This window comes from Scardinius erythrophthalmus (assembly GCF_964197995.2).
Source record: "Scardinius erythrophthalmus genome assembly, chromosome: 22".
Lineage (NCBI taxonomy): Eukaryota > Metazoa > Chordata > Actinopteri > Cypriniformes > Leuciscidae > Scardinius > Scardinius erythrophthalmus.
In genome coordinates this window covers 23,642,534-23,657,825 of record NC_138242.1, presented here as the reverse complement: position 1 = coordinate 23,657,825, position 15,292 = coordinate 23,642,534, and the positions used below count along the sequence as shown (strand labels likewise).

Below are 15,292 nucleotides of genomic sequence, written 5' to 3'. Positions count from 1 at the left end.
GAGCGTCAAGCTGATGCTGGCAACATCAAGGTCATGGGTTTAATTCCCAGGGAATGCATAAACTGATAAAATGTACACTACCGGTCAAAAGTTTGTAATAATTATTACGATTTTTTTAATGTTCTTGAGTCACCAAATCAGTATATTAGAATGGTTTCTGAAAGATCATGTGACACTGTGACGCTGAAAATTCAGCTTTGCATCACAGGAATAAATTACATTTAAAATATATTAAAATATATATATTTTATCATCTCAAAATATTACTGTCTTTAAAGTATTTTGCATCTAATACATGCAGCCCTGGTGAGCATAAGAGATTTCTTTCAAAAATATAAAAAAATATCAAAGGGATAGTTTGAACAGCAAAATTAGCAAAAAATACAAAATTCTGTCATTAATTACTTACCCTTATGTCATTCCAAACCAATAAGAATTTCGTTCATCTTCGAAACACAAATGAAGATATATTTTATTAAAATCTGAGAGATTTCTGTCCCTGCATTGAACTACCACTTTGATGCTTCAAAAAGTTCATAAAGAGATCGTAACATTTAACACGATCACTTTATACACTAAACAGATAGAATTAGGCTTTTATTTACATATGTTCATCAACGCACACATCAGATATGGTAAACGAAAGCTCAAGCATGTTTGCTTGATGTGAGAGAACCAATGAGTTTCATTCTTGTGTGTTATTCAGCACGTTTGAGCTTCGTATGGTTTATGTTCGCTGATTCATTTTAAATGTGAATAAAATTTGTTCATAATATTAAGTGATCGTGTCTCTTCAGAATATTTGGACTAAACCGCTCGATTAATATGGATTAATTTTACGATCTCTTTATGAACCTTTTGAAGCGTCAAAGTGCTTGTTGAGTAGCTGTCAATGGAGGGACAGAAATATCTCAGATTTAATTTAAAGTATCTTTATTTGTGTTTCGAAGATGAACGAACGACATGAGGGTGAGTAATTGAAGACAATTTTTTCATTTTTAGTTTGAACTTATCCTCTAATTATTCCATATTTTTGACCCGGAGTGTATACCTTAAATGCAAGGTAATGTTTGGTTAAAAGCAATGTAATTGCAATACTTTGAATATTGCAGTACGTCTTTTTCATTTGATATTTATTTTTCCCCCTATTGTTCTGTCTTTTTATATCTCTCCTTTGCATCTCTTTCTTAGTCTCCAGCAGATCGCTGTAAAAAGATTCACGCAGGGGATGAGGTCATCCAGGTGAACCATCAGACAGTGGTGAGTCTCTCTTAGTCATTCAATCCATTTGGCTCATTTATACTTCTATTTTATCATCCATCCACCCATTCATCCATCAGTTTTTCCCCTATGTATGCAAGTCTCACTTTGCATTCAACAGCGGTTGCCCCCTTTCTCTGTGATTGTGGATAGAATTATGGGACTGAAATGAGTTCCATTTGAATTTAAGGGCTTTAACGTGTCCTTGTTAAAGCACCAAGAGGTTTAAAACATATTTCAAGTATTACTTGATGTATTTTCAGCTCAATTCTAGGACTGGGGCAACTATATTCCAATTTGGCAAAATTCACAATGCTGATTGAGTGTGTTATGGTGTTTCTGAATGAGACTGGAGGGTGTTTCAAGGGCATAAGAGGCTATAAATTAAGGACTGTGGAGTGTGTTTTTAAGGATGGTCGTATTTGAGTGAATTTTTTTTTTTTTTTTGTGAATGTGGAGTGCGTCAATAGGTACTCCAGTGATCATACCATGTGGAGTTGCCTTCAAAGAGTTGATAAAGAGCCTTTTCTGCGTATACTGTATGTTTGTGTCCACAAATAATTGCACATGGATTTTAGCTTGTGAAATCAATTCTGTTTGAAATTATTCCCTTAGTGTTTGATGTGTATGAGGTGCTTAATAATTCTTTGAATATTTGAATTTTACTCTCAAGTGGTGGCATGTATCATGAAGTTACAAAAGCTGAAATCTAAATGTTCTACTTTGATTACACTGACTTCTGACAACTCTGTTCAGATTTAAGCTCTTTTCCTTCTGTTTTTCCTCAAGGCATCAGAATTCAACAGAATTTTTCTTGTTTGTCTTCAGTCATCTTGTCGCCGTGGTGAGGGATGCTGAGCTCTTTTTGTGATGAAAGATCAGCAACACTAAGGCCTCATTAATCTTCATGTAATTAGATTGTCATCACCTTCATAATTGGATAAAAGTGCCTCTAATGTGCGATAAGCGTTACGAATTCGGCTTGTAGCAAAAAACACACAGACAAACAATGAGCAGTTCTTGCTCAGGAACAACCTCAGCGAGCGTTCAGGAATGGTGCGTTGTGGGAGCTGCTCTATGTAACATCTGTGATTAGTCCCCATACGCTACAGGATCAGGTCCCGTATATCCAGCGATTCCAGCCCATCTCAGTGTGTGTATTTGTGGTTGTGTATTGTGGTTGTGTCTGTCTGTGAAGGGCATACTTAGTGTAAACTGTGTGTGTGGGTCAAGTTTTGCCTACATTGTGGGTAATAAATGTTCCCACAAGGATATTAAAGGATAGTAAAACCTCAAACCACATACATTTTGGGTACTAGCCAACAGTAAACTGCTTAATAAACACATTAAAATATGTCTTAAAGGGATAGTTCACCCAAAACAGAAAATTGTGTCATCAATTACTCACCCATATGTCGTTCCAAACCCGCAATAATTTTATATTAAACGTTTCTACATTTTATTTTATTTTATTTTATTTTATTTTATTTTATTTTATTTTATTTTATTTTATTTTATTTTATTTTATTTTATTTTATTTTATTTTATTTTATTTTATTTTATTTTATTTTATTTTATTCCCTGGACCCCACCTTGAAAACCCCAGTTTTCACATGTTGCTATTGTCACTTTACGCCACTTGAGTCAGTAATAATGTACAATGATTTTTATCATATTTTAGTGGCTTTGTATCTAACAGCACATCTTAATCAATGTAAAATCACTTTTAGTGCACTGCACAGCCTTTTTACGTTACTGAACTGTGGAATATTATGAATTAATGTAGTTTAATAATTCATCTGTAATATAAACATCTTTAAAAATGTATAGTTTGCATATAGTGTCACATTATTTTAAAATTATATTTAAACAATTGCCTCTAGCTATTAGCTTCACTTGCCGGCTCAGTAAGCATATTAAAACAGCGTAACAGAATTATTTAAACCATTATAAATATATATATATAGTCAGTGTATAAACTTCTTTTATTTATCTTTTGTTTTTATTTATTAAAATATATTCAGTATTGTCATTTATTTTAACATTCATTTGAATTATTTTATGAATTTTTTCACATTAGGCATTTGGTTCATCATTCAGGGTTAGCCTACACATAATATATTATGAAACGAAGGCTCAAATAATGACTTTCCAGGGAATGTCAAGTTCTTCCATAGACTTCAATGTTGAATAAATTGAAAGATAAGCAAACATCACGCCTTATTAGTGTACACTCATCCCAATATATGTGTGTCAGGAAGCATGTGTGTGTGGTACATAGTTATATTCTCTTCATTGTTCACCATAGGCGAATATAGAGACAGGAAATTTAGCATTTCCTAGCAGTTGCTTGTTAGGCGACGTCTCTGTGTGGCGTTCTTGTCGAGTCTTTGTATGTTGACCCTGTGTTTGTTGCTGTAGGTGGGCTGGCAGTTGAAAAACTTGGTAAGCTCTCTGCGTGGGGACCCTGCCGGTGTGACATTGACCCTGAAAAAGCGTCCCCAGAGCACGCTCACCTCCGCCCCAGCCCTACTAAAGAACATGAGATGGAAGCCCCTGGCCCTGCAGGTAGGATTCAAAATGCCCTGTCCCCAAAGCTTTCATCATTTGGGCTGCACTTTCCCCCTTTATCTGCCACCCGCTCCCTGAGCAGATTAGCTTTAATCGGCTTTTTGTGGAGGATTCAAGTTTGGTTCTATACCTGTGACTCTAGACTCTTAAAATAAGCTAAAACAACAACAACAAAAAAAAAAATATTTCCTAGTATTTGGTTATTTTTATAATAAATATACATCTTTCATGTTATTGTAGGTTATTGATATTGGTGTGGACAATGGGGGTCCAATGCTCTACACTAAACTTTTAGTCGTTTTCCCCAGCCACTCCAAAACAGGTCTGCATATGTATATGTGGGTGGGAATATGTTAATGAGCTGATCGTCGTGACTTCACCATGGTTGCGATTTGTGAATGGCCTGTTTGTGCAGTGTTATATACATAAATCATGTTTTTTTCAGCATTATTTTCATAAATCAGCAGTTGAACAGTTTACATTTATTTATGGGTCTTTACTGGATATTTAATTGGACAGTTTTACATTTAGATTACCTTTGCCATCATCTATCGCTAGGGTTGGGTATCGTTTGAATTTAACGATTTCAATTTCGATTCTGCTTATCGATTCCGATTCTTATCGATTCCTATTTTCGATTCCTAAAAGGTAAAAAAACAACAACCATATCATTCACATTTAATCTTATTGCAAAACATTTCATTGTAGCTGAATATCATGAACAAAAATCAGAACTTACTGTGGTTTAAAAATAGTTTACCATAGAAAAACAACTAGCCTAACTTATCTAAATTTCAAGCCTTATTAAAGAAAAGTAAACACTCAGTAATTAAAAAAGAACAAATAGAAAAATTAGCGATGACAACAAAAGATACAACTGAACAAAGATACGATTGAAATAAACAATGTTTTAAGATTTTCAGGTATTCCGGTACAGAAACTGTAACCAAATGTAAAATGTCACTGCACTTTATAAATAAAATATACATTACAAATATACTTACAAAAGTTATTCAGTCAGGAACGAGTGAATTTTCTCTTTGTCTTTTGTTGTTTGATTAGTGTTATTATCGAGAGCGCAGTTGCTGTCACTTTAAGAGTTGCCCAATAGTTACACATGCCTACAGCAATGAAAACACGCACCTCGTGCTTGAATGGTTTAAAATCACATTAAAATCACCTTTTCTGTGTGCACGTTTTGGATGCGTGTATCACTGAAAACAGCGTGTGAGTCGTCTCGTGCTTTAATGGGGTAAAATCTGATTTCTTTGAGCACGCTTTGGATGCGTGTGCAGCAATCCATATGCAGCAATCCAATATGGATGCGTAATATTTCTAAATATTAAATAGAAATTTTGACACTGGAATTGATAAGAGGAATCGAAATTAAAATTTGATGACAAGTATCCGATTCCTGACCTCAAATATTCAATTCCCAACCCTATCTATCGCTCACTTGAAGTTAATCTTTATCATTTAAAGTGCCCCAATTATGCTATTTTAAAGGTTCCTAATTTTCTCCTACAATAGATTTACATGCACCCATGATCAAAAAACACTTTAATTTTCTTATAATATACATTGCAGCATCACCACTTTTCTCACAGCATCTGAAAGCCCCTTCTTTCTCAGAGCCTACTTTACTCTGATTGGCCAGATGGTTCAGTCTGTTGTGATTGGTCTACCACTTATGCGTCGGAAACAAAACACCCATTACTATATCTGAATTTCAGCTCGGTAGGCTTCCTCAGTACTTGTATACAAAGTGATACAAACAGTAATGATGGCGTTGGTTTTACTGTATCAATTCGATGCCAAGTCCTCATCCTTTGGAAGTGCATGTGTAGCGATTTGCTTTCGCAGCACAAACAAACTTGACATGTCTACAATATGAACCAAACTCTTCCAAGCCTCAGCTACAACTACAGTGTTTGAGGGCGGGTCAAAGCAGATGTTTTTTGTGGGCAGTCAATGAAGACCATAGGCTGGTATCATGCAAATTTGTTACAAACCTACGTAGGTTCATGCAGGAAGAAAACTGGAATTACTGACGACGACTTGTTTCAGGCAGTTCAGAATCGGCTCTTTCTTTTAGGGGAATTTCTTTCTTTTCTTTAGTCCACTTCTTCCTACTGAAATGTTGTATCACAACCATCAAAAGAGTTTATTTTGTGTTTATAACAGGACTGCTGGGTATAAGAGTTGCTTTTGCGGTTCTTGCGTTGCTTTTTAAGTAATTTGCACTAACATCACTTACCTCAAACTGCTTTATAAAAGGCACCTGAAAGTGTTTGTGTCTGTGCCAGAGAGAGCAGATTAGCTTTAATCGGCTTTTGCTGGAGGATTCAAGTTTAGTTCTAGACTTGTGACTCTAGACTAAACTTTTAGTCATTTTCCCCAACCACTCCCAAAGAGATCTGCACTTTGGCGGCTGTCATCTTACATGCTCATTGCACTGTGATTATTTGCACGAGCCTCTTTGTGCATGTCGTGTGTGTGTACATCCAAATGTGCTGTCTGTGTCACAACCCCTGTCCCCAGCCTTTCAGCTCACTGGAGACACTAATCACACGTCTATAGTCTCTGAAGTCATTGTGTTCTGTGGAGATGCCATGAATGTTTCCATAGACTCCCACTCATTATGTCAAAGCATCCTGACCCAGAGATCCTACTGCACTGTTTACTGCAGACAGCACTGCAGAGGGACTGCACTGCCGTCTCACTGCTCAGGGACCTATTAATCTCTATGCCTTGCCCTTGTGACTGTCTGCAGATATCAGTGTCTGGGTCATGTCCTGGAACAGAGCTCCATTATTACATTTAGTTGTGCCCTGTAGACGTTTTACCAGTAGTTTTAGCTCATAGTAGAAGTGAACTTTTGATCTTTAATCCAATTATCTTGTCTGCCCAGCAGCCAGTTGTTCCCAGGAGTCCAACCAGCAGTTCGGCCACGCCCACAAGCACAATCAGCACACCCTCAAAGCGCGATAGCTCCGCCCTCCAAGATCTGTATATCCCGCCCCCTCCATCTGAGCCGTACACACCCAGGTAACTCATTAAGTGGCTTTTTTTTTTACACTTTTGCTGCTTTTTTCATGAAGTTCACCTGTATAGGTTTCATACATCAAAAACACTATATTTATCATGACAATTTTCACCCTTTCTCACATCCTTAGAATTAAACAAGCTGTTTTTCTATTTTGATTGGCTCGCTGTATTGGCGAAATTTATTGTGAAAGACTGTATAAGTATTAGTATGTATATGTGGGTGGGCATATGTTAATGAACTGATGGTTTTGACATCAACACTGTTGCGATTTGTGAATGACCAGTTTTCAGAGTTTAGATAACCTTTGCATGATCTGACACTTGAATTTTTTTTTTATTTTTTTTTATTAAAGTTAGAATTTCAATATTGAGCATTTTCCTTAGTAGCCATAGTATTAAATATTACTGACAAATGAGCTTATCAGTTCTGTGTAATATTTGATCTACACTACCATTGAAAAGGTTGGGGTCATGTGACACTGAAGACTGGAGTAATGGCTTGCATCACAGGAATAAATTACATTTTAAAATACATTAAAATAGAAATCATTTTAAATTGAAATATAATATCAAATTGTACTGTTTTTTTTTTTACAGTGGCTGAGAGAGCTCAATGCACTGCAACTGAAGAAAACACATGCAAATTGAAAAAAAACACCAGCAAATTAAAAAACATCATCAGTTTGACAAAACTCATGCTGCAAATACTCACAACGCAAGCAAATGCAGAAACACACTGCAAATACTCACAACGCAACCAAATACAGAAACATGCTGTAAATACTCACAATGCAACCAAATACAGAAGCGCGCAGCAAATACTCACAACGCAACCAAATACAGAAACACACTGCAAATACTCACAATGCAACCAAATACAGAAACACACTGCAAATACTCACAATGCAACCAAATACAGAAACACACTGTAAATACTCACAATGCAACCAAATACAGAAGCGCACTGCAAATACTCACATCGCAACCAAATACAGAAGTGTGCTGCAAATACTCACAACGCAAGCAAATGCAGAAACACACTGCCAATACTCACAGTCACAACACAAGCAAATGCAGAAACACACTGCCAATACTCACAGTCACAACACAAGCAAATGCAGAAACACACTGCAAATACTCACAACGCAACCAAATACAGAGACGCGCTGCAAATGATGTTTTATTAACAAAGTTCGGGAGGAGCACGTTCAAATAATCAAGTAATCAATCAACTCATCAAACAATTACCATGTCTACCCTATCAGCATGAGAGGAAGCATATATATTCACTCTGTCAACTCATCTAACTTCCTTGACAGTTTTCAGCATCCCTCCACCACCCCGACTCCTCACTCTTGGCTTGTTCTTTCACAGCCAGGAATACGGGGGGAGTACTCTGGGTTCGGGCCGAATACCGAGCCCGGAGCCCTCTCCTCGGACAGCACGCCAAATACGCATTTATTCTATCTGACTTATTTGTAAGTGTGAACTCGTGAAATACTCGCAACACAACCAAATACAGAAACGTGCTGCAAATACTCACAACACAACCAAATACAGAAACACACTGCAAATACTTACAACGCAACCAAATTTTCTATCTGCATGTTTTCTTCAGTTGCAGCGTGTTGAGCATAAGATACTTCTTTCAAAATCATTAACAAATTTTACTGTGTGCATACAATCTGAATATATTGTGTTATGTTGTGCTTTTAGAGATGAAAAATGCAGTCTTCCAAGCGAGGGTGGGGTACCTGTCGCTAAAGGGTCTGAATCACCAAACTCATTCCTGGATCAAGAGTACAGACGGCGATTTCCTCTAATGGAAGAGGAGGCCGTCCTGTACTGCTACGAGTACGATCCCAGCCACGGACCCACAACGTCCCGCCGAGACAGCACATCCACTTACGGTACACAATCACACACACACAGTAGAGCTGCATGATTAATCGCTAAAAGATTGCGTTCTCGATTCAAACACACACTCAGTCTCATTCCTAATTGATTCGCCTGTGTCTATTAAAACTTTGACAAAATCACAGCAGAACATTCGGATATGCGTTGGCACTGCCGCTGACCCAGAGAGAGCAGTTGTCATGGATAAGTATGAAACAACTTCACAAACAATCTTTTCAACCACATAGTATCTCATTTCTGTGTTACAAATATTCAAATTATCACAGAAGAACTTGGATAAAAGTTTATAGTTCGGATATTAACACTTATGTCTACGGAAGTGAACAAATAGAATGAATCACCTTTTAAAAGTAACTTGGCGCTTCAAATAACGATTGTATCAATTACATCGTTATGCCACCTGGTAGTGACAAGTTCCTGTTAAAAAATGTATTTGTCATTGAATCATTCATTCAAGAGATTTGTTCAAAAAATGCTGATTCATCCAGTAATGAAGCAATAAAGTATTTATGAGTGAGTCATTGAATCATTCATTCAAACCAATTTTTTAAATAATTCAGTCAGATTAATTAAACATTTTAAATAGACTGCAGCAATTAACATTTGTCAGAACCTCTAGTAAATTGCATGCTATTTTGTTTAGTTGTCTGTTTAGAATCATGGGATAATCGTGATCTCAGTTTGAAACCAAAATATTCTCAATTAATCCAGAATCGTGCAGCTCTAACACACAGACACAAAAAGTTTTGTCCATGAGTTCATTTCAGAAGGAGTTTAGTTGGTACAGCAGCAGGGTTATTTACTCTTTTAGCATGGGGAATTTGGTTTGTGCCTTTCTACACACCATAAAATAATTTGTTATTTTCCACTGGGTTTAACAGCAGATGTCTGAGGGACTGAATATTGACCCAGCGACTAACTCGAGGCACAGACCAAACTTCTATGAACATCTGCTGATTGTAGAACAGCACATAATGAGCAAATAATCATTCTTTACCCCAATTATGATGCATAACTGTAAGAAAACTGTTAATAAGAAAGTGTTTTAAATCTGCAGAAGAAAGAACTGGTTTGGAAAACTTCTGCTAATCTAAATATCTTCTGTGTTCAATGTTTTTGTATGTTTACCGCATGATTGTATGTTTTTCGAAGTTCAAAAAAAGTGAGCATGTCTATAACTAGTTTCCTGCGTTGGGGAGTTGGTTTCAGATTTTCTGTAATTAAACTCTAGGGAGCTGGGCTGCACTTTGTTGTGAATGTGTGTGTGCGTGTAGCATTATATCCAAAAGCAGAGAACTCAGCTCTAGTCGTTAAATGCCAGCGTGAGCCTCTGCAGTGGCACAGAACTGCTGACACACTCCATGCCCGCTGCTTCCCTAGAAAACTAGAGGACACATTAACTGTGACAGTTTGTCTTACACAAACACACACTCGCACAGACTTACCTTGGCGTCTGTGGAGAAATGGATTGTGAACTGTCAGTTTACCTCCATCTTTCTATCCCTTGTCTTTCCACACACACACACAGAATGTTATGTGAGTTCATTCACATGTGTGTGTTTTCAGGTCGTATGAGGCCCATCTCTATGCCTGTGGAGTATAACTGGGTTCCTGACTATGAGGACCCAGCTAGAATGAAGAGAGAAGGTCGGAGAGGTGAGGTTACAGTAAATACACATGGTTATTCTCTTGTTTTTATTCTCCTTTTTACTCTGCAAAGGTATTATGGAAATGTAATCATCAAACTGATTACAAAGAGTGGCCCATCTTAGGTGTCCTATTTTTGTCTGTTTATAGCTATTTGATATACTTTTTTTAATTAAGCATTTTTTGGGTTAAATAAAATATTAAAGAATAAAATCAATTTCATTCCATAGATAGTTTTTTTATTTTTCTTATGCATTTCTGAAATTTTCTACCAGTTAATTCAAGGTGGATCTATGGAATGCATAGTTTTATTACATCGGTCTATGATGGTCTTGTTTGACACTATTGTTGCATCCGAAAATGATCATGTATATTAATTTATATAATATATTATTATATTAGCATGGTCCATCTGACAATCAGTAAGTGTCCAAACCCTTTTTGCCATAATTAACTTTTTATTTGTTCATTTTAAATGGACCTGCTGTGTGACAAATCAATTTGAATAGTACAAATATTCAATTTAACCTCTTAATTAATATGAGACCATGAAACAGCATGTATAATAAATATTGATGAATTGGAAAATGTTTGATTAAAATAGCTGTAGATAAATTATAGCATGTCCCACTGGAAGGTACTGCTGAAACCCCTTGAATTTTTATGCTGGCATCTCTTCCTTGACTTTAACCATCAGGATTTTATTGATTCGTGAATCGAGTGGGCTGTGGTATTGAAACAATATCAGACGAGCAAAAGCGCCTTTTTAATATAACACTGTGATATTGTTTCTATGCAACATGTTGAGTAATTGACATTTCAGAAACAAATATGGTCAGCTAGTTTTGTTTTATTTTATTTATACGTTTTTTTGCCCTGCCAACTTCAGAGCCTTGGTTACATCAGCAGAAAAAGAGATGGAGAGCGTTATTGCATTTTAATGGAAGATTATGAAAAGAAATATATATATTCTTTTTTTAGAACATGCACTGATGAATCACAAAAGGGACATTAATTGTCTATTTTATTTACAGTTAAAAGTAGAATATCATAAATAATACAATTTATACATTTAATTAAAATAATAATAAGTACATAGGATCCATTTTTAATGTATTCATCCTGAATATCTTATTCAGGTTTCAAATGCATCTTTGTTTTCCATCAGTTGATTCTTCTCATTCTCCCTTTATTGATTCTCTCAGTTTCTTTGTTATTACATTCTCATGGCTCTTATTCAGTAGTGATGTTTAGCTGAGCTGTTTTCCATGGATCTAATTCTCCTCGCTGCATGGTGGCTCTGAACCGCGCTGGGCATTTCTGATTACTTCCTGTGGCCGCACTGCACGCAGTGCCAGGATAACAGTGGCAGTCTCTGAGCACCAACACAGAGCCAGTGTGCACTAGTGCCGAGACCGTCTCAACTGGCTGCTGCTTTAGAAATACAGTCCAGAACTCTTGACAGAAATAGTTGGCCTGCAATACCGTAGACAGATAATACCAATGGCTTGTATCAATGAAGCTCTTTCATCAAGTTTAATCATTGTGTTTTTTTATATTGTGAGTTCAGGGATAAAGTTTGGCTGGTTAGCATGTTTTAGTCAATCCTCATCACTTCCTTATTACCATCTTCATTGTGGATGCAGAGGCAGCATCTTTTGTTGTGACTCACTCTTGTCGTGTCTCACTGCTTTCCCACGCTAACCTGTTTTCTTTCGGTGGTCTCCTCCAGGACTTGCTGTTGCCCAAACCCCTCTCTTTTCTCTCGTTTGTGGAACTTGTATGTCTTTATATGTGTGTTTTTGAGCAAAGGAGGTGGATGATCACCTGGCTGTGTCTCCTGGCTGCTATTTGATCCTGTTATGCAGCTCCGTCTATCCGCATTGTGTGGAGATTAGCGTTTTGATAGCTCTCTTATTTCCTAGCTTTCTCGACTCATTCTTTTCCTTAAAACTCTGGGGAGAAAATCTGCTTGTGTTGAGGTTGCCAGATGGTGTTTAGCTGAGAGTAAGAAAGATGGTAAAAGAAGAAAGAGGCACTCGAAGGAGGTGGCGAGAGTGATGTAGGAAGAAGATTGCAATAAAATGTTGGAGTGGAAGAGAGGGTCAGAGAGGATAAAGATGTATTAAGGTCACCCACAGCTTGGAAATCTGGGTAGTTTGTCAGTGATAGTATTTTACTGTCAGAATGGTTGTTCTACTAAAGCCATCCTCTGAAAAGCTGGCATTGCATTCAAAATTCTGAAAATCCATGCGATCCGTTTTGAGGCTTGATTTTCAAAAACAAACAAAGGTAGAGTTGCACAATTTGAAAAAAAATAAAAATTATTTTTTTCCTGGAAAAAATTGCTATTGCAATTTAAAATGTGATTTAAAATAATAATAAAATAAAAACCAGGCTTGCTGTGCATATTTGTAGGACAGCACAATTTAGCCCAGATTTTTGTGATTACATATCGATATGACTATAAAATAATAATAATAATAATAATAAATTGAGTATTTAAGAAAAATAATATTATAATAATAATCATTTTGTTTCATAGTACAATTGTAAAATTACAATACTAATATTTATGGCTGTATAAAATGAACATTTAAACTAAAATTAAATGAAACCATCAAGCTTTTACTTCCGCATTAAGCCATTTCGCGATTTTGTTTTTATTTTCGATTAATTGTGCAGCCCTTCATAAAAGTACTTTGTTGTTTATGGATTTTCCAGAACTTTCCAACTGACATTTTAGATCCATTCACCTCTTGTCCATTTAATGAGCTTTATACTGTAGTTTAATCAATTTTTACAACTCAAGAAGTTATAGTTAATTCGATTATGATTTATAATGACTCTACTAGGTTGTGATCCCTGTCTGGCTGAATCTATGCCATTTAAAATCTGCCACCTCTTCAACTTTTTCATCAGCATGAGGGAAACCGAGCCGTAAAGAAGAGGGAACTTCTTCTGGAAGCATGCTGTTGCCATGGAAACTCTGACAGGAGCTCTCCTGAGTGTTTCACGTCCCATTGGCTGCTGCCGGGCAACGGTGGACTTGGGCGTGGGAGAAGGGAAGCCCAACAATGGCTGCGGTGGTTCCTAAATCAAAGGATGAGCTCAAATCAGGGCTGCTGGGAGCCCGTTGGTTTGGCTCGCTAATATGGCTGTGACCAATCGGCTTGTTATGCTCATTAGGCAAGAATAAGCCTATAGAGTTTGATTGGATTCGACTGATTTGGGAAGAGTGCACAGGCTTAAGTAGTGCTAATGATAGACCTCTATTGAGGGAATGAATCATTGTGATTGGCCAATTGAGGTTTGGAGTATTTCAAGAGGGGTTTGGGATGCTTGATTGATGGAATACTAATGCAAGCTTATTCAGTGATTTGACACAGCACAACCTGGAAAATGTCCATAGTGTTTGACAAGGACTGGCTGTACAGATGTAATTTTGATTTACTGCACATGCCAGACAAAATTTCTAATGCCTGATTAACCGTATAAAATGGTGACATTGTTGAATTTTTTCCCTCTCTCTTTTGATTTAACTGGTAATAAAATGGTTGCAGTAAAATGATTCAAAGTGGGGTGCTCCCCCTCGGTCCGTTCACCTTGATGCAGTCGCACCAGTTGCACCGCCTTAAAAGTGCTGTATGTAAGTTTTTGACTATACTACAGCATAAAAATACCATAATATATTTGCAGATATTTAGAAAACATGCTGAGTTTACATACTCGTTTCTCTGAAAAACTCTCTACAGCCATTTATTTTACTTTGAAATGTGCATTCCGTCTCAGAATATCTTTTTGTGTTTTGGTGTGTGCGATATCGCACGTTGCCAATTTACCCAATAGTATTTTGCCACCACAGATTGCCAGTTGGCAGAAAACACAGCATATTGCAGCCATGGAAGCCAACGAACAAACTGGGTCAGTGATCGCAGATTCTACCCGAACCAAAAAGCCTCCGTACCATCTAAAAATCTCTATGAACGGGAGCATATTAAAAAGCGATATGAACTCATTGTAAATCAATAAATCAGCTCATCAACTTACAGTGTGTAAGTCTCCTCACATGTTATTGTCAATTTGCTCGTTCCTTGTGCGTGTCCTCAATCTGGCAACCCGCGTGAGCAGGATGGGGCGGGGAAAACAACTCTCTCCAATATTTTGAATTTGGACTGCAGTACCCATTTCAACTGTTTGCTGTTAATCTCACATTCTGTACCTTTAAGGATGGCCCTGTGCATATGTTGACATGGGGCTTTTATGCTCCAAAAAAACTACTGTTATTAAAGAAATTGTTCTTTCTCTCTCTATCTCAGAAAACTCTTTGTTGAGGTATATAAGTGATGAGAAGGCTGCCGATCTGGCAGGCCGGAGCATGAAAAGAGACACAGGGAAACGCGGAAAGAAGAAGAGCGAGAAGAGCGGAAGCCCCACCCACTACGCCCTCCTTCCCACCCTCCAAATGGAGGTGCTCCGGCAGGAATCCATGAACACGCCTAACCCAGACTCCACCTCTCTTTACCATGTGAGTAGTATGTTTTCTGTCATAGTCCTCTGAAGAGAGTCAGTTCATTCTGCGGCATCGCTGTTTGTAATCATGCTAGTACTGCGCCTATCTCCGTGAATGGGAATTAACAAAATCTCCTGCAAAGCTTATGTTTCTGTAACAAAAAAAACAAAACATTAAGGCGATTGGTTCTTTTGATTTGAGACAGGGATTATTTGCGGTCATTATAGTTGTAACAATATGTGTATTGTGAAGTTGTTGCATGAGATTATTATGCATTGGAGGCACCGGAGTTGTTGTGTACGCGATTGCGGGAAGAATCGGGAAGTAAAGTTGAGA

At 37.2% G+C, this 15,292-nt stretch overlaps 1 protein-coding gene across 1 annotated transcript in view; it reads left to right on the top strand.

The window, feature by feature from the left end:
- The window catches only part of cnksr2a (connector enhancer of kinase suppressor of Ras 2a), a gene marked incomplete at its 3' end in the record, with an annotated part of 85,770 nt that overhangs the window by 51,473 nt on the left and 19,005 nt on the right, over window positions 1–15,292 (top strand). Inside the window, exons 7-12 of the mRNA XM_081352774.1 lie at window positions 1,192–1,260; window positions 3,682–3,828; window positions 6,746–6,879; window positions 8,596–8,789; window positions 10,363–10,452; window positions 14,763–14,971. Coding sequence (XP_081208900.1) covers window positions 1,192–1,260; window positions 3,682–3,828; window positions 6,746–6,879; window positions 8,596–8,789; window positions 10,363–10,452; window positions 14,763–14,971 — 843 coding nt within the window. The remainder of the gene's footprint in view (window positions 1–1,191; window positions 1,261–3,681; window positions 3,829–6,745; window positions 6,880–8,595; window positions 8,790–10,362; window positions 10,453–14,762; window positions 14,972–15,292) is intronic.